This window comes from Prosopis cineraria, unplaced genomic scaffold (genome assembly GCF_029017545.1).
Source record: "Prosopis cineraria cultivar Desert tree isolate PC_DT_omini unplaced genomic scaffold, ASM2901754v1 PC1642, whole genome shotgun sequence".
Lineage (NCBI taxonomy): Eukaryota > Viridiplantae > Streptophyta > Magnoliopsida > Fabales > Fabaceae > Prosopis > Prosopis cineraria.
The window spans coordinates 1-20,519 of NW_026556967.1; the positions used below are offsets into that span (position 1 = coordinate 1).

At 30.6% G+C, this 20,519-nt stretch overlaps 3 protein-coding genes across 4 annotated transcripts; all 3 read left to right on the plus strand.

The window, feature by feature from the left end:
• Nucleotides 1-353: 353 nt before the first annotated feature.
• LOC129300549 (myb family transcription factor PHL5-like) lies at nucleotides 354-2,114 on the plus strand (the record flags this gene model as incomplete). The annotated part of the gene is made up of 7 exons (XM_054939121.1): nucleotides 354-467; nucleotides 638-802; nucleotides 901-977; nucleotides 1,071-1,110; nucleotides 1,520-1,574; nucleotides 1,669-1,738; nucleotides 1,836-2,114. Coding segments are annotated over 7 exons (635 nt in total), but the record flags the coding sequence as incomplete, so codon positions are not given.
• A 9,373-nt stretch (nucleotides 2,115-11,487) lies between these two features.
• LOC129300550 (transcription termination factor MTEF18, mitochondrial-like) lies at nucleotides 11,488-13,484 on the plus strand. Its single transcript, XM_054939122.1, has one exon. The coding sequence runs from the start codon at nucleotides 11,729-11,731 to the stop codon at nucleotides 13,463-13,465; it is 1,737 nt and encodes a 578-aa protein (XP_054795097.1). The 5' UTR covers nucleotides 11,488-11,728; the 3' UTR covers nucleotides 13,466-13,484.
• Nucleotides 13,485-17,321: 3,837 nt separating this feature from the next.
• On the plus strand, nucleotides 17,322-19,681 carry LOC129300551 (uncharacterized). 2 transcript variants are annotated; one of them, XM_054939124.1, is made up of 3 exons: nucleotides 17,322-17,640; nucleotides 18,830-18,961; nucleotides 19,104-19,681. In XM_054939124.1, the coding sequence occupies exon 3, from the start codon at nucleotides 19,154-19,156 to the stop codon at nucleotides 19,550-19,552; it is 399 nt and encodes a 132-aa protein (XP_054795099.1). In that variant the 5' UTR covers nucleotides 17,322-17,640; nucleotides 18,830-18,961; nucleotides 19,104-19,153; the 3' UTR covers nucleotides 19,553-19,681. The 2 variants fall into 2 exon arrangements, with proteins under 2 accessions (XP_054795099.1, XP_054795098.1); XM_054939123.1 differs by lacking the exon at nucleotides 18,830-18,961.
• Nucleotides 19,682-20,519: the final 838 nt, after the last annotated feature.

Here is a 20,519-nt window from a genome sequence, read left to right on the forward strand (position 1 = left end):
CATTAGATCGTCCTTCAACATTATGTCTCCTCTTCCAACATCAGCTGATGGCCTTGTGTGGAAGCACAGCCTGGACGAGCTTTCATCACCAACACGAACCTCAGATTGATATTCCTACTAGTTTTTTGTTCCGATGAGCTCCTAGAGAAAATAGATTTGCCACTTCCATGGCATAATTCTTCTGGGTTTGACCCCACCGACCGCCACCGATAAACAAGATCCATCAGCCTCTCGTTTTAGTTTCGCTAACTCCTTGCACTCCATTGTTGAAATCTTTCTTGACAGCAGCGAGAAAAGCTTTTCTTTCTCTGAAATGTACACTGGGTTTCCCTTCTGATTCAGACAAATATAAGGATTTCTTGGCGATAAATTGTCTTTCCGTGAGCATTCGCAAGAAAATGAACTGCCGGTTCATGATGCTGCTGCTGCTACAGATGTGAAGCCCTTCGAAATTTCCTTTCAGAGAAGTGATCAGGTTCTTACTTATTACTAAAACTTTCTGATTTCGTATAAGGTCGAATTTTACCTTTGTTAATCTATCGTTTAGCATAAAAAGGAAATTAGGACTAGATTTGAATTCAGTTATCTAACAGTGTATATCTGTAATATGTGATGATTCGCTGGCCTTCTATATTAGTCAGATCAGCGGTGCTCACGAGCTTGTGGGGTTGCTTGTTTTCCCTCTTCGATCAACTCTATTCTACTTCTAGGAGCTCTCTAACTCGTAAAAGAAGAATAAGATGGACCAAGGATCTTCATGAGCCTTTCGTCATGATTGTTGACTGCCTTGGTGGTCCTGAAAGTAAGTTTACTTGACACACGACATAATATAGTTTAGTGTAACAACACGTTGCTTAGGTCTTGATTTGTGATCGTGTCGTTCGATCCTAATTATTGTAGAGGCAAAGCCTAAGTCCATACTAAAGATGATGGATTCAGATATGCTGACCATTTCTCACATCAAAAGTCATTTGCAGGTGATTAAAATTCTTAATATTAAGCAAATCATATGTTGTTATGAAACTTCGTTAATCGTACCTACTACTTGTCCGTCTCTATTTGCCTTGCAGAAATATCGATCTACAATATGCGTGCGGAAAGATTTGCGGGGTAAACTATATTTCTGTCCAACTTGCTTATATTACAGCAGTACCTCGTTCAACCAAATACATATAATCCTGCATGAAATATCGGTCAAACATACAATCTTCTTTTGTATTTTGATCTGTTTTAATAAAGAGTTTCTTCCAAAGATGGTTTATGGAGAAAAAGTGTCCTCATACAAACCCAAATCCCATCATTAGACCTCCTCTAATAGAAAATTGAATGAAAGTAAGCTTTTTCATTCGTTTGGATGGTGAGTGTAGACATGAAACACTCTGGAAATTAAAATATGGCCTATGTATATTGGAGGCTAAATGTGAATGTCCAAGATCGGTTAGATATTTTAGTTTGCATTTTTGGACAGTATTCACTCTCTTGGGCTAAACAGTAACCGGCTTGGCTTTTGGTATTTCAGAAAAATCTGGAGAAGGAAACGGACCAGAAGGAGTCTCCGAGCTTCAACTTAAAATGTTATCCACATTTTTCAATTTAATCTCAGTAAATCCTCTGTCATGTCTTATTTCTTCAACCATAATTAACACGTAAAATGTTTCTTGGTGCCAGCTATAAGCAGATTGAGGAATCACTACAACTTCAGCTTGAGGTCCAAAGGAGTCTTCACGAACAACTGGAGGTACTAAACGCAATACAGCATAACTTGGTTGCGAATCTTGTTTAACGTAATTACATCAGGGTTACTTTATTTATTTATTTATTTTTTTAATGCTCAGATACAACGAAATCTGCAACTGCTAATAAAACAGCAGAGGAAGCGGCTCAAAATAATGTCAGATCATCACCAAAAGCAAGGAAGCAAACCACAAGTGAGTGTCCCCACCAAATGATGGAGCATAGCTTGGGCATATATTTGTTTGGAGCAATCAACTATGTGCAAAGGAGGAGAGGGTATTCACTATTGAGTTTCAAAGATGGTTTTGTCAGAGTAGATTGGTCTTGTACTTTATAAAGTTGGGTGGAAGGATCCAGAGCTAAAGAGGGTCATTGAATGATATTCCAAGGGGTTTTTATGTTACCCTGGTTGCTTAAAATCAACATAACAAAAGATTACAAACTTTAAAATCAGTCTCTTCCAAAATGCATTAATAAATTAAATTTTTTCAGCTGACAATATCAAGGTATTATTATAAATATTATGGTATGAATATCCATAACTTATAACTCCTAGATTCATTTATTCTTAGTGTCCTAATGAATGTCATGGAAGGAGTTTATTATTATTAATAGCTTATAATATTTAAAAGTTACATAATACACCATTATATGCTTCTTTATATCTTTTTAACATTAAAATCGGATTTGAATGGTTGAAGGCCTATAAATAAAAGTCATGTTCAAAGCATATATACTAGTAAATAAAATTTTTTTCTCAATTATTTTTTCTTTATTTCTTTTATTGTCTTGTTCTTTTTTATTCTTCATATTAACTATATTTTATAACACGTTATTAGCACGAATTAGCTCTAAAAATAAGGTATGAGCTTTTAGCTAAGTTAATATTTTCTTATATTATAATATATATATATATATATATTATATTTTTTATTATTGTTCTATTAACATTCATAATTATGTTGTTTATATATTTACTACATTATATTTTATTCTTTTATTTTCTTATCATTTTCTTTTCTTAATTACAAAGTGATTTTATATTTTTTTCATTTTGTTCATTTACCATCCATTACTTTATTTTTATTATTTGTTGTTCCATATATTTTCATGAAGATTGATACACTTATTTTTCTTTCTTTATGTTTATGTATTTAATAATCTTTATTTTTTTAGTCCTTCATTAAATTAATACTACATATATATACATATTATACATTTTGTGTTTGTTATGTGAGAGAGAGTGTGTGTGTGTTAATCAATTTATGTTGTTAATAGATTTTTGTTTCATTTGTTAATATCATATGAATTGTTTGATTCATTGATCAACTTATTTGCTTTATTGCATTTTTTTTATATCTTTATTATGTCTTATTTGTATAGTAAGTTTGGTTGTTCATGTTTGTGCTTCTTTATACTGTGCTTTATTATGAATTATATTCTATAATCTATTTATGGTTATTTATCATTTCTCTCTCTCTCTCTCTCTCTCTCTCTCTCTCTCTCTCCTCTCTCCTGTGTAGCAGCAATATCATGAAAAGAATCTTAAAAAGTATTCTAAATTAATTTCATGTCTTCTTGTGGATAAACAAAATAATGAGCTGTTGATGAAAAATTATGAAATCCATTCCATTAGATCAACTCCATTCCCTAAAGCAAATATGACTATACATAGTAATTACTGTGGTTGCAGATGCGAACATGGTTGTGGCAGGGGACGTATTAATTACCGTTATCATGATGGTGGTGGTACTAATTATAATTCTAATGTCCATTGAAAGAAAAAAAATAATGAAAAGCAAAAAAGAGATAAGAGTGATCATTTAAAAATTGTTGAAAATTAATGTTATTGGTGTGTATGAAGGGGTATTAATAATGTACCTGTCATACCCGAGCATCTAACAAAGCTTTATCAAGCCTCCATAAAAAAAGAATTCAAATAATGTGGAAGCAAATTTTACTTCTCAAAATAAGATTATGTTGAGGCAAATTTTGCATACAAAAATGATAATATTAATGAGTTGGATGATATTAATGGCCTTAATGCTATGACACACTTGAAGGTGGCTAATTTCTTTGAAAATTAAGATTAAACAAATTTGGTTAAAAAATAATTAGAATAATTTAGATTATATTTTTGGATTATGTTTCCATCCAGCTTTCTTATTTTCTTATAATAAAAGTGTTATTGCTTCGAACAAGTTTCATTTTATCAAGTATATATTTTAATATAATTTTTCTTTTGTTGAAGAATATGGATATTCCCCTTTCTTTCATTGGACTTAAGAATGAAGATATATATCTCATGAATAGTGCTACAGCACATACCATAATTAAAAAAATACTTACCTATTTAACAATAAGAGACGAAAGCATTAATACCATAACAGGTAATACTAAATTAATTGATAACTTCGAAAGAGTAATTATAATATTACCCGAAGGAATAAAAATTATTATAGATTAGGCATTACATTCATCTAATTCTCAAATAAATTTATTAAGTTTTAAAGATATTCGTTAAAATAAGTATCTTATTGAAACTACAAATGAGAAAGATGTTGAATATCTACAAATTACAAATTTTAGATCTAGAAAGAAAAGTGTCATCAAGAAATTATCAATGTTATCTTCTAGTTTGTACTATACTCAATTGAAATAAATGCAATAGTCAACAAGAAGTTTATCAATTAAGATACATTTTATCATTTGGCATGACCGGTTAGGCCAACCTGGGTTAACGATGATGCGAAGATTTATTAAAAATTTACATGAACATCCATTGAAGAACTGAAAAATTCTTCAATTTAAGGATTTTTGATATGTTGATTGTTCTGAAGAAAAAATAATTAAAAGACCTTCAATTACAAAAGTGAGAATTGATTTCCCTGCTTTTCTTGAACATATTCAAGAGGATATATGTGGACCTATCCATCCACTATGTGGACCATGCAGATATTTTATAATTTTAATACATATATCTATAAGATGGTCACATTTGTGTTTGTTATCAACACGTAATTTAGCATTTATTAGATTATTTGCTCAAATAATTCAATTAAAAGCATAATTTTTAGATTATGCAATTAAGATGATTCATCTTAATAATGTTAGTGAATTTTCATGATAAATTTTTGATAATTATTGCATATCAACTAGAATAATAATTAAAAAATCTATGCACATGTTCACACTTAAAATGGTCTAGCAAAATTATTCATATGCCTTCAATTGATGACTAGACTGACATAATGCTCCTGAGGACAAAATTTCCTATTTCAACATAGGGACATGTGATTTTACATGCAACAACACTTGTGTTTATTAGGCTAATAAATTATTATAAATTTTTTTATTACAATTGGCTTTTAGTCAGAAGCCAAATATTTTTCACCTTAGAATTTTTGGATGTGCAGTGTTTGTTCCTATTACTCCACCACAATGCACAAAGATGGGACCTTAAAGAATGTTGAGAATATATGTTGGTTTTGAATCTCCCTCTATAATCACGCATATAAAACCATTGATTGGAGATTTATTCACGGCATGTTTTGATAATTGCCATTTTGATGAAACCATTTTTCCAACATTGGAGAGAGAAAATAAGTAGCTTGACAAAGAAATTACATGGAATGTATTATATCTATCTCATCTAAACCCTTATATAAAACAATGTGAACTTAAAGTTAAAAAAATCATTTACAAAATATTGCAAATGAATTTCCATATACATTTATTGACCTTAAAAGAATTACCAAGTTTCATATTTCAGCTAAAAATGTTCCTATTAGAATTAAGTTCCAGTAGGACAATTAGAAAGTGCAAATGAATTTAAGCTATGTTTAAAGCAAGGTAGACCAATTAGTTACAAAGATAAAATTCCAAAAAGATGAAAGGAGTACAAAATAAAGATGGTATAGTTGAGGAGGTTGGTACTCTAAAAGAGTACAAATACATAACTAATCAAAAGACCTTAGAAGAGGTCCAGATATCTAAAGATAATGAAGAGATCTTGATAAGTTATGTCACTATAAGAAAAAGATGGAATCGAAAAAAATATGGTCATTAATGACATATTTTCATATAATGTTGTGAAAATAATGAATCAAAATGAGGATCTAGAACTGAAATCAATTGAAGGCTGTAGATGTAGAATTGATTGGTCAAATGGAAAGATACAATCCAAATAGAGTTAAGTTCACTTTCAAAACATGAAGTTTTTGGACCTATAGTCTAGATACCTAATGATGTATTGCCAGTTGGATATAGATGGGTATTTGTACAAAAACAAAATGAGAAAAATGAAGTTGCTAGATATAAAGCACGATTAGTAGCATAATAATTTTTACAAAAACATGGCATTGATTATGAAAAGACATATTCTCCTCTGATAGTTGCGATCACTTTAAGATATTTAATTGGTCTGATAGTACATGAAAAACTTGACGGCACTTAATGGATGTTGTTACATCCTATTTATATGACCCTTTAGAAATAAAAATTTATATGAAAATCCTTAAAGGATTATATTCAAATTACCAGAAGCATGTAAAGATTCTCGAGAAAAATATATAATTCATTTGCATAAATCTTTGCACAAACTGAAACAATATGAAAGAATGTGGCATAACCATCTCAGTGAATATTTGTTGAATGAAAGTTATAAAAACAATCCATTCCCTCCATGTGTCTTTATAAAGAGAAATGAGTCAGAATTTGTTATAATTATGTCTATATAGACGACTTAAATATAGTTAGAACTCTAAAAGAGCTCTAAAAAGTAGTTGATTGCTTAAAAAAAATTTTAGATGAAAGATCTTGAAAGAACAAAATTTTGCCTTGGTTTATAAATCAAACACTTAGCAAATAAATTTTTTTTATCAATCAACTTACATTAAAAAAATATTGAATCAATCTTACACGGATAGAGTGCATTCATTAACTACTCTAATGGTTGTAAGTAGAGCTAGGAATTCGGGCGGGCTGGGCCTATTCGAGCCGAACAGGCCTGAACCCAAACAGGCCCGACTCTTTGAAAAGCCCGAATAGCCAAGCCCGGCTCGAATTTTTTCAGGCTTCGAGCGACCTGAATACCTGAATTTAATTTTTAAAATTATTTTTAATTATTTTTTTACTTTAAAATTAATTATTTTATTTTAAAAAAATATAAAATATATTTTTTTAATACTTAAATGATGTCTAGGACTCAAATATATGGTATTTTAGTATAAAATAATCTAAAATTTAAAAAATTAATTAATATTTATTATATTTTATATATTTTGTAAAAATATAATTGTTTTATTCGGGCATTCAGGCCAAGCTCCAACCCGATCGGGCTTGGCTTGAATTTTTTTAGGCCTATTCAGGCCGGTCCAAATAGGCTCAAACATAAAAAAAAACATCCTTTTTTCTAAGCCTGGCTCTAAATTTTTTCGGGCCAATTCGAGCTAGCCCGTCGGGCTTGGTCTAAATTATCGGCTCTAGTTGTAAGCAGGGGTGAAGCCAAAAATTTTTATTAAGGGAGGCCGAGATGACAAGTATATATGATAATTAAAGAAAAGTTAAATATGTGTGTGTGTATATATCATCGATATAATACAAATATTTCAACACATATATTTACATTTAATTTTACACATGTATAACAATACACACGCACATATTAAGTTTTGCTCATCAATTTTTAATGATATAAAAATCATTAGTTATTATGTCTGCAATAAATTTTTTAGCAATTTTCTTCTCAACGTGAATTGTCATTAAATTAATGAAAATTTTATCATCCTTATATGAGAATTAAATGATTTAAATACATTATTAAAATTTAAAGTTCTATTCAATATAATAAGCTATATTACTTGTTTATTGAATTACTATTTAATTCTTTTCAAATGATAATTATAGTAAATAAATATATCAACACATTAATAATACTCAATTGTCATAAAATCTTTTTGTCAATGAAATCAAATTATATGAGAGTAAAAACCATTCATATCATAAAATTTAATAGCTTGATTGTTTTAAAAAAAGTAATTTCTTTTTAGAAAAATATCTTCATCAAATCTCTTAACTTTTGGATAAGTGATTTTTTAATAGATATCAAGCACATAGCATTTAATATACCTTGCAATTTTTGTTGTAATGCTTAACAAAATTTGTTAATAATAATTCTCACAATTTCTTTCATTGAATATAAAATGAAAGCAAAATAATATGACATTTTTAAGAACATATATAGTATTATCTTATTAAAAATGAGTAAATCCTATGATATCTACATCTTCAAGCTATTAAAATAGTTGCTTTATACATATATAAAAGACTACATATATAATTAAAATAAGAATTTCATATAGTGTTTCGTAACTTTTATAATGTGTCAATTTAAAAAAACTAAAAATATATAATCCTTACATTTTACTAAGAAAAAAAATTAAAAAATTAGGGGGCCGTGGCCCCTCCAGTCTCCCATCTCTCCACCCCTGGTTATAAGATCTCTTGATGATAAAAAAGATTCTTTTCGTCCTCAAGAAAAAGATGAAGAACTTCTTGTTTCTGAAGTACCATGTTGAGTGCTATAAATGTATTGATGTATCTTGCTAATTCAATAAGACCTAACAGTAAGATTTAGTTCTTCCTTAATAGAAAGGCATTAGAATAGAGTTAAACACTTATTTCTATATCTTCGAGGAATAATTGATATGGGATTAATTTATTCTAATGAATTTAGATTACAACTTATTAGTTATGTAGATGTAAGATTTCGATTGGATCCACACAAAGGTAGATTACAAATTAGATATTTGTTTATTTATAAGGGTATAATAATATCTTGGCATCCAATAAAACAAACTTTAGCTGCTACCTCATCAAATCATACATAAATAATTGCAATTCATGAGATAAGTAGGGAATGTGCTTGGCTAAGGTCAGTGATTCATCATATCCAAACAATATGTGATTTATTGTTAGGAAAAAAATTCCAACAATATTATATAAAAATAATATAGCATGCATAGCTCAATTGAAAGGAGATAGAATAAAACATATTTCTCCAAAATTCTTTCACTCATGACCTTTTGAAGAGCAATGATATAGATGTATAGCAAATCCACTCATGCGACAATCTTACATATTTGTTTACTAAGACATTGCCAACTCTAACATTTAAAAAGTTAGTGTATGGTATTAGAATGCATACACTCAAAAATATAAAGTGATGACATCACCTAGGAAAGTGAGGTGATATTGTTACCAGGAGAAACTATGGGGAATAAATATTATGTTGTACTCTTTTTCCTTTCTAAAGTTTTGTCTTACTAGGTTTTTTTGGAAAGGTTTTTAATGAAACAAGGTTTTAATGGAAAGGTTTTTTGAAAAGGTTTTGTCTTACTCTTTTACTAGGTTTTTATCCCATTAAATTTTTCTAATGAGGCTTTAATAAGGAACAATGCTTGTTATAAACATCTAAGGGAGAGTATTATAAATATTATGTTATATATGTCTATAACTTATAGCTCTTAGAATTTCTTTATTCTTAATGTCCTAATGAGTAGCATGAAATGAGTTTCTTATTATTAATAGCTTATGATCTTTAAAGGTTATATAATGCATCATTATATGCTTTTTTATATTTTGTAATATTAGGATAGGACTTGAATAGTCAAAGGTTTATAAATAGAGATCATGTTCAAAATATATGTACACTAATAAATAAAAATTCTCCTCAATTGTTTTCTATCTATTTTTTGTATTGTCTTATTCTTCTCTACTCTTTATATTGACTATATTTTATAATTGGTATGATTTTTTTTTAAATATTACAGTCTTTCTATGTGAAACTAAAGTTCAATCAAAATTTCCAACAATAAGATAAACTTATATAGATACAAAAAATTACTCTAACATAAATGTATGCACACATTTATATGTATGTTTGTATGCATGTGTGTGTATAAGCACACATGTAAATATTATTATCTCTATTCTAAAGTATAAAACATTTTAAGAATATTAAAAATTTATTAAATATGCTTATATTTTAATATTACCTTTTTTTCTCCATTTAATTTCTGCCCATCTCTCTTTTCAATATATTAAATGAAGGATATTTTTTATATTTTTATTTTTATTTTAAAAACTAAGGTTGTTTAGTATACTTAACAAAGTTTATTGGTGCGTAAAATTTTATTTAAAAATATCTTATAATTTAAAATGGAGGGAGTAATTAATATTTGCCTCTTTTTGACTATATCAAATCATCAATTTTGCTATTAATAAGACATAGACAACACGACTTATTTTGAGATCATGGTCTAATACTTTGTTCAAATGGAGAGAAAACGTGAAAGAAAATAAGATATAGGAGGAAAATAGGGGAGAAAATAATTTTTTATCTTTTTAGATAAGGAAAAAAATGAAAAGAAGGAAGGTAAGGGAGACAATAAAATATGAGACCCACTCTCCCCCCCCCCCCCCCCAAATTTTCTCTACATGCACGAGGAAATTTTGGAAGGAAAATTATTGTTTCATGTCTGCCTTCCTCTCTACCCCATGCTCCTTGATTTGTTGTATGCATATCAAAATCAATTTCAATGCTCATCATATAGATGAGTATTGAGAATTCATCATCCCTGAACTATTGAATTGTCTGGATATAATTTGGATGATTTAGATTTATTTGTTTTAAAAAAATATTTTAATGAATACAGAATTTAAAATAAAGATAATTTTTTAGCTGTCAATTTTTTAAAAAATAACTTTTTACTTAAAAAATACTCATTGAAAAATTATATATCTGAATAATTTAAAAATGATGAGCTCTGAGATTTTTTGATGGGCACTAAACTTGGTTTCAATGTATATCACCGGTCAAGCTGCGCTCCACTAGATGCAGGTTTGCATTTTTCTGCCGGTCCTCCAAGTTCTAAACACACGTGTGATAAATTCCGTGTTAATATTAATACATATTTGTAGTAGGATCTGGTAATTAGAGAGATCAGATAGGCTCCCAGGAATGTTTCTGATTTTAATAATCTAGCAGACTAGTGATGGAGAAAGGCAAAGTTTTTTATATATATATATATATATATTATTTTCTGTTATTATATTTAATTTTAATAAATTACCCACTTTTTATTTTTTAAATAGAAAATATTATGTTTTTACTAATTTTTTTGGCTTTAAAATACAATATCATGGAAATATATTCTTTAATAAATAATTTGATTTGAATTTATTTTGATGAAGCTAATTTTAATATATTTTTTCATTCAATTTATTTTTATAAAGATAATTATATAAAGCATTATATAGTTTCACATAAGGATATTATAGCCATTCTAATATTTGCTCATTCTCTTTTTTTTTTTTCTTTCTTATCATCCAAACATAAAGAGAGATAATATTTTTTTAATTTTTTTCTTAATTTTTTAATTTTTTTCTTTTCATCCAAACAGAATGGGAAAGACCACGGTCATCTTAAGTTAGAACTACCAAAATTTGTGTGCATGCAGGACAATTCAGAAACGCACATGTTCTTTCATGCAAATAGAAGCCCAATATTTTGTTCCAATTAACCATGACGCCAATTAATGATGTGGCTACATTGCGTAGTCGTTTTTTGGGCAATTGACCGTTTGGCTTGTTCAGGCGATTAGGTATGGGCCGGGCCTCGGTGGTTCAAGCCTTCAAGAAGACTCAAAAACGGCGGGCAATTTTGCAACCATTTTATTTGAACTTTGTGCCCTAATCGACGAGCCATGTGGAGGCCGGAGGTCGGAGACTCCATTTCGTGCTCCTTGAAATTCTTTCGATTATCTCATTTAGATTACTACGAAGCTCCTCTATCTCGACTCTCACCCAAACGAGGACGACGACGTACCTGATATTCCCCATCCTGTTTTGCTATCTTGACTCTGGCAGCTTTACTTGACAAAGCGTGTTTTTGCTCCTCTTCTCACCCGCCTTAAATCTCTCTGGAGTGGTGATGATCCACTTGCGAAAGCTTAGATTGACATTCACTCTCGGACGTTTTGCTTCTCATTTTTTTCTCAGGTCGTCAGAAAACCTAGTGGGGTCTATTGCTCAAAACCCTAGATTATACAGAGCTGACAGAGCGGTTCCACCTGCCTATTGTGAAGATCTTGAAGCGGCTCTGACTGCTGTCGGTCTCACCATTAAGCAGGCCCTGAAAGAAGCCGAAGCTGCATTACTTGAATATCTGCATAATACTAGAAGCATCCAGTACTTGGATGCGGATAATATGAGTAGAAACTCACCTTACTTTCTTGAGGAGCTTATGAAGAAAGTAACCATAGAGGAGAACATCAGGCTATCAGTTTACAGGTATTTGTGTTACCATCCCATCAATGAATTTGAGCCCTTCTTCGAAAGCATGGGTTTAAAACCTTCTGAATATGCATCTCTTTTACCGAAAAATATGATTTTTCTGAGTGATGACCAACTGTTACTGGGGAACTATCACACTCTTTGTAACTATGGGATCCCCCGTAATAAGATGGGGAGGATATATGTGGAAGCAACTCAAGCGTTTCGCTATGATTACGGGGTTTTACCATCAAAGCTCCAAGCTTACGAAAGATTGGGTCTTTGCCATTCTACTTTATTAAAAGTTATTGCTTCTAGTCCATACCTTCTGATTGGAGATTGTAACCCTGATTTTGTCAAGGTTATAGGGAAGTTTAGGCATTATGTGAATGATATTAATTGGATTGAGGGACATTTATTGGATGGGACTTCGTGTAATTGGAGCCAGATGCTTAGGGTCATGTGCTTTTTTGGAAGGGTTTTGACTGAGCAACAGTTATCTGACATGATCAACCAGCACCCTGACTTTTTCTTTGACGGATCGGGAGGTAGCAGGACACTCTCCCTTATAGTCTTCCTCCTAAAATTTGGATTGTCAGTGGATGTAATATCCTTCATATTTGTAAATTTTCCACCAATAAAAGTGAGCAAATTCCTTTCAAATTTGAGGCATTGTCTTCTAATCTTAAGTGAACTTGATATGGAGGCTGCAGAGATTGGGAAGATTTTCCATTCTCACTCCTTAATGTTGGGTTCATTCACTTTGAGAAGAACAAATAGTTTACTTTGTAACTTGAAAGCTGGGAAGAAGCGACTTAGGATGCTTATACAGGATAATCCGCTAGAATTGAAGAATTGGGAATTGGGAATAAGAGTTAAGCCTTTGCCAGGCCACAACGAAGCGACAATATCCCGGTTGCGGAAGACAGAGTTCTTGTTGAGCTTGGGATATGATAAGGACTCTAAAGAGATGGAAGAAGCATTTAAGGTGTTTAGAGGTAAGGGAGCGGAACTCCAAGAGAGGTTCGACTGTATTGTTCGAGCTGGCTTGGATCCTCAAGACGTGCAGGAAATGGTTAAAATTTCCCCTCAGATTCTTAATCTCAGAGCTACCGCGATCAACCGGAAAATTGACTATCTTGTAAATGAACTTGGATATCCCATATCATCTTTAGTCAACTTCCCATCTTTTCTTAACTACAGAACTGACAGAGCCCAGCTTAGGGTCTCATTGTATAAGTGGCTTGTGGAACAGGGATGTGCTGATCCCAATCTTTCTTTAAGTACTGTAGTTTCAACCTCAGAGGAAGTGTTCGTACAGCAGTATGTAAATCGCCATCCAAGTGGCCCTCAAGTTTGGCAAGATTTGAAGGATAAAATTTTTTCTCAGAAATAACATTTTCATTGTTTCGACATATTAATGATCTAGGCTTGATAATGACATTCTAGTTTCTCTCCAAAACTCTCGAGTGGTGAAAGGATGATTAACAAATGACATGCATGTGTTGTGAAACGCATTGCCTGTAGTTAGTTAACTTGATTAGTGGATGTGATTATATACTTTGTAGTTAGCCCATTGAAGATTAGTCTCGTTGTTTAGAACTTAATTAGCTTATTGAAGATTAGCCTTGTTTGGAACTCAATAGTTTCCTTTCATGGCAGTTGGCACAAAGAACAACTGCCGGTTCCTAGACCTCACAGACTAGAGAGGAAATAAGCTGTCTATTGCTGGTAGCTAGACATCACTCCGGTGTTATTATTTTTACTAATTTCACCAATATCAATGTGAAAAAAATATAAAAAATAAAAATGTATAAAATTCTAAGTTTATCTTTACATAACAAATAAAAAAATGATGCCGTGTTAATTTTTTCTTTTATAAAAGTTAATTTTAAAAATATTTTCAAATATTATTTGAAAAATTGTATTGTGACTTATAAATAACATTAAATAAATTTTATGAAATATGATTTATAAGTGGGACTAGAGGAAGTATGTCCGATAAAAAATTGATTGCATTATATTCTCTCATTTTAATTTATAAGGTATTTTTAAATAAAATTAAACCTACTAATAAAACTAATTAAATATATTTTACAAATGTTTTTCAAAAAAATATAAACATTTAAAAATATTATTTATTTAATATGTTATTTATAAAAAAATATAACAGAAAGGATAATATTAAATTATACACAATGTGCATTATATTTTTTGGAAAACAAAAGGTATTCCATTAGTTAAATGTATGGTATATTCTCGGATGTTGAACTTAGTCAAAACTTATCATCTTTTTTCCCACACCTGAAAAAAACATTTTCACATTTATTTTTATTCATAAGTATAAGTGTTCGGTTAGACAAATATTTATATATTTAGATTAATGAAAAACATTCAAGAGATTTAAAATTGAACCAAAGTGTTTTTTTAAATATACACACACATATAATTCATATACCTTTCCAATTAAAAAATAAATCATGGGAATTCATTTTAACTTGATATAAGTTTCACGGAGTTTGAAATTTATTTGAAGTTTTATTTAATTTTATGTACGCATTGATTATTTAAAAGTAAATAAATGGTAGAATTTATTTTAATTACACTAGAGTTGGTAAACGGGCGGGCCTAGCCTATATGGGCTCGGCCCTTATAGGCCCGGCCCTGATGGGCCTAGGCCTTAAAGTCCGGTTATCCCAAATTTATCTTAAAATTGAAGCCCGACCCTTATTCATAGGGCTCAGGGCCGGGCCCGTAAGCCCGGATAAAAATAAAATAAAATTTAACATTAAGATTTATTTAAAATATTTTAAAATTTAACATATATTAAATCAAAGTCTCACATAATCTAAAAAATGAACAAAAAATTGAAAAGTCTAAATAAGATGAAGGCAAACATCATCATCAATCCTAATCAAGTTCAAGATCTCCCTCATTATCATCCATAAATAAAATATTAAAACCCTTAGATGTAGGTCCACTTGTAAAAGATGGAGGCGGAGGCTCAATATTAATTATTTTTGCAGCTTCTTCATCATCACTTACAATAATTATTAATTAAATTATTTTATTATCAAATATATATCTATACATATATCACAAGATAAAATATAAAAATTATTATAAAATGGCACAAAACAATTCAACCAATTGCTGGTACAAAATACAAATCAATGTTTGCACATTATCTAGAAAGAAGTGAAAACAATACTTTGTGAATAGTAAAACGGGCTTCACGGGCCGCCCGAGCCTGAGCCCGTTTTTCTATGGCTTAAAAGGGTCGGGCTTCGAAGCCCAATTACCCTAAAAAATGCTAAATTTTTACGCCCTAACCCTTATTAAAACGGGCTTAAACGGACGGCCCGTCAAGCCTGACCCTTATTCCCGACTCTAAATTACACTAAGGTCTCTTCTACATTACAAGATTTGGTCTTTACGCTTTTAATATGTTTTAGCATTAGTCCATGTGCTTCTATTTCTTTGTTGCAAGTGCTTTAAATTTCATATGTTTGCAAGGTTAGCAATGATGGAGCTACTCACTGGCGAGGAGGGTGCATACTTTGATAAAATTGTAAGTAGTGTATATAAATTTTATAACTTTACATCTCTCACTTTTAGTATTTTGCACACTTTGAATTAAATAAAAAAATTTAATCTCAAAAGCTCATTTGTAATATTTTAATGATGGATAAAAGATGTGAAGAAAATATTTTTCATGAAAAACTATATCAATCTGTATGACATATTTTTTGTAAAAAAAATAACAATTAATCTATTTATGTTATTGCAATTTTACTTCTATTATAATTATATTATTTTTAAAATAATTATTAATTTTTGAATTAAATTATCTTGCACCCCTAAGTCCCGGCTTTGCCACTAAATTTTAGTCTTTATTATCATCACTTAAGGAGTTAAACATGTCGGTGTGCACATAATTTTGTTTAATTTTATTGGCAAATTGATACAATTATGATGAGTTGGATATTATATGAACAAGATGGCTACTATTTTTTTTGCCTATCTTCCCTAGTTATGTGTTTTGTTCCTTTTAAAGCTCAATCCATAGCATGTTTAAGGATTATGATTTAATGTCCTACTTTTTTTTTTTTGGTTGTCTTGTACTTATTTTTCATATAACTCATCGTAACATTGACAAGTCAATAAAAAAAGCAACAAAATTTATGCGCATGTTAGTCACAATTAAATGTTTATGGTCATGCTTAAAATAAAAAAAAATAATCATTTAGTACTCGAAGTTTTAGTTCAGTGGTAACTTAGCCCTTGAGCATTGATTCATTATACCACAATCCTTAAAATTTTAATATAGTTATAATTTATTTATTAAATTTTAACTCATTCTAACTCAATTTCTATGATTTTAATTATTCAAAATATTAGTTCCTATATTTTAAAAAATAAATTAGAAAGATTAAATCATTATATTCTTTATCAAATTAAAATTTTTAATAATTTAAAATTAGTCCCTAAATGTCAACATAATTTTAATTTTTAGAATTTTATTTTTAAAATATAAGGACTAATATTTTAAGTAGTTAAAACTATAAGAACTAAATTATAATAAGTTAAAATTTAAAGATTAAGTTATAAATAAATTAAAATTTCAAAAATTAAATAATTAATTTTTTCTTAAAATATGATGATTAATATTGCAATTAGATGAAACTTGAGGAATTTAAAATAATGAAACAAAAGTAGAGACTAATACAAAAACATGCTAAGACCAAAAACAATGTTTTGCCTAATTTTATTGATATTAATAAACAAAAGATAAATGAATCTTTATATTTCCTCCATTTTAAATTATAAAATATTTTTAGATAAAATTTTACATATCAATAAATCTTATTAAATATACTTAATAACTTTATCTTTTTAAAATATAAATATAAATTTTTAAAAATATTTATTATTTAATACATTAAAAAGAGAAGAGATCAACATTAATTATAAAGAGAGAAAATATAATATTAAAATTAACATATTTAATAAAATATTAATTTATTTTAAGTGTTTTATATTTTAAGATAAAAATTTTTTTAAAAAAATATTTTATAATTTAAAATAAAGGTAATATATAATTACCAAATTTGGTTGTTAATTCATTGCAAAGGGTAACTTTTTTTAAAATTACAAATTATCATTTATTTTAAGAAATTTTAGATGCTGCTGCTGTCATTTTCAATGCATATACTTTCGGTCGCCCTTTTTCCTTCCTACTGCCTCCAATTCATTGCTTTTCATCTGCCTCTTCTTTTCTTCTTCCTTTGGTTATTACTGCTCTCAAACTCGTCTTGGCTACATAGGAAGAAGCTTCAATCTTTTACATTTATCCATCGCATCCCTTTCTGATCTGGGTCTTCCTCTTATCTAATTTAGATCAATTTCTTCCACTGCTTCATCGACTCTGTTGTACGTTAGAATTACTCTCTACAACAAGAAGCCAGTCAAAGAATTCCGCTTTTACGGTTTCCAGATTTGTGTGACCAGATTTTATAAGAATGGGCAATCCTTGTGTTTCAGATGCAGAAAGTAAATAAAGTATAAGAGGTTAGCCGCAATTCTCTTGGTTTCCCTTGCTTTATTTATTTCTAATGAATCTTACAGAATAGGCTGTTTATTGTTCTTTTTTTTTTCCTATTAAATCCTATCGTCTTTTTATTTTACGAATCTTAGCGAGGAAACTTGTTTAGTCACGGAGGTGTACTTGTTCAGGATCAGAGGAAATTAGGATGTTCAATTAGCTAGATTGGGATTGGGTTTGGTGACAGTTTCATTTGAATGCGTAATGGGATTCAGGTCCTTTTTTTATTAAGTAGATTTTGTATCAGTAAACGACTTCAAATCGCTGCTGAGGAGAGTAATATTAAATTAGACATGGCAATATTTTGTCATTCCCCTAATAGGCTCTGGCTAGGGGGAGATGGAGATCCCTATTCTGTAATGAATCTCATATTGGGGAGCCCGAGCCTTGCAAGGTAAGTGGGGTTTATAAGTTCAAGTAGTTCTTCTTCCCAACAGGCTGGTTTTTGGGGATTGGATTCTCTCTTTGAATTTGTACTCATGACATATTCCTTGGATTGGTTGCTTATAATCTCAAAGAGACGTGTTGCAAATCCCATGCTTACTGTGAATGTTGTTTCTGAATTAACAAAATGAACTTGAAGACTCCCCAAACCATGGAAGCGAGGATCTTTCAAAAATAGATTTCTATTTGAAAAGTGCATGATCGCATGGATAAGCTCACACTAACCCATCAATTTGGGATCCAATTCAGGATTTTTCTTGGGAGGTATGGAAAGGAATTGGAATGTAATAATACTAAAAAAAAATGATTCTCTATCAATTCAAACGCCATACCTACGATAGAGGGATAGAGAAAGAGGAAAAACCAGAAATTTCACATAGTATTTTTGATTGAAAAATCAATCTTATTTATTTCGTACCTTTCACTCAATGAGAAAATGGGAAAGAAGCAAGAATGTTGTTCTTGAATGGCCCCAAGAAATCATCCATAGGTCTGATATCTTGTTATCTTTTCTTGTGTGCTCGGTGAGGTTGAGCTCTTTCTTCGTTTGGCCATGCATTAACATTACATTAAGTAGTTTTGTTCTTTTCTCTTTTGGCCAAACATTCAGTAGTTTTGTTAAATGGCGCAAGTTTCCATGTCCTCTACCATTGCTTTTAGCTCACTTCAGATTTTAACTGATGTGTTGTTTACTTGTTCCTTCATGGGCAGAGCACTGAAGAGAAATAATCACCTGCATAACACTTGATTCACTTCTTTCTTTGGTAGCATTGCTTTAATAGGCACTGAGAATTGATTTAAGGAATTATTACTGATGAAGTATTGCCGGCGAGCGGAGTAGAGGTGTGTAAAGTATTAGCGTATTACTGAAACATGAAGTGTGCTCAGAACTATTTCCTTTTGAATTGTTTGACATCTTTCATTGTGATTTAGTGTTCTTCAACCTACACTTGAACCTTTAAGCGTAATTACTTTTCCTCTGCAGATTTGTTGAAGAGCTATTTGGTAGATTTAACCGGCAAGGTCCTTTTCACTATGGGTAAAGGCAGAGGAAAAGGAAAGAAGCAATCTGTTGTTGCTAAGCTGGAAGAACCTGGAATTGAAGAGGACAAAGTTTCTGCATACAGGCGAAGTGGAAGACAACAAAAGTCACAAAAGGATGAAATTGTGGGAGTAGAAAAAGCATCAGGAAATACAAAAGAGGTGGAGACTATGGAAGTTAATAATTCCAGCACCGAGGATAAGAGAAAAAGGAAAAGATCTGCACTAGTTAAAGAAAAGATAGATGAAATGAAAGAGGAGAATGCCATCAGAACTGATGATTCAACAAAGCCTGCCGGATTCCGACAAAATGGAAGCAGGCGGAAAAACAAGCCTCGCCGTGCCGCTGAAGCTGGTGTAGATTGCAACTTGCAGAGTGAGATTTTTGTCTGATTGTCATGATAACCTTAACTTATGAGCTTTCTATGAAGAAATGGAAATTTTTTATCACGTGACAAGATTTCCCATCCTATGTAACGCTTGGAATGATTGTTTATCATTAGTTATATTCACTTCTCTTTTTTTGTGTGCTGATCTCTTTAAAATAAAGTAAACGGCTTTAAAATTGTCGACCACACAACAACCTAGACTGACTTAAACACATTTTTAATACCAACAAAATTAAGTAGAAGGCATGTTTTCTTTTTTTTGGGGGGGGGTGTTAAATTGTGATTAAAATATGTGATAATTTTTATTTTATTTCTGAGAGACTGTATGTTGTGAAAAGAAGTAACAAATATCAGTAATCAGACGCAGGCTTCATATATTATATAGGATATGAAGGATGAGTCACATTATTTAGATAGCTTAGGACCTTCCTTCCTTCTGCTATATATTATTTTTATCCTGATGATATTGATAATCTGACTTATGCAACAATGAGGCTATAAAAAATGATTGGTGTATGATAAGGATGAAGACTGCACCAACAGAATCATGATAAACGAAGCCCTGATGAACGACGGAAGTCTAAGATGCCCGAAAAAGAATACATGAAAATTTAATCTGCTGCAACGCTTGCTATCCTCAGTCGCGGGATTGTTGAGCATCTTCTTGCATCGGACAAACAATCTTGTTGCGCTGTCATTCAATGAGCTGTACCACAAGCACAAGGTCAGGCTATCGCGGCTGCTATTTGTCGTTGCCAATTCATATACAGTGGATGCATTAAGTTCGACTTTAAACTAACTCGAAAAAACCTGAAAAAGATATTCCTCTTTTTTGGTTCATACGAGACAGTATCTTGTCCGCGGAATCCAGCCTTTGGTTTAACGTCAGTTTGTAATTTCTGGTAGTGTTGTATAGTCTCTTTACTTTATTACAATTAACTACAAAAATTCAAGAGAATCATTGAGTTGAA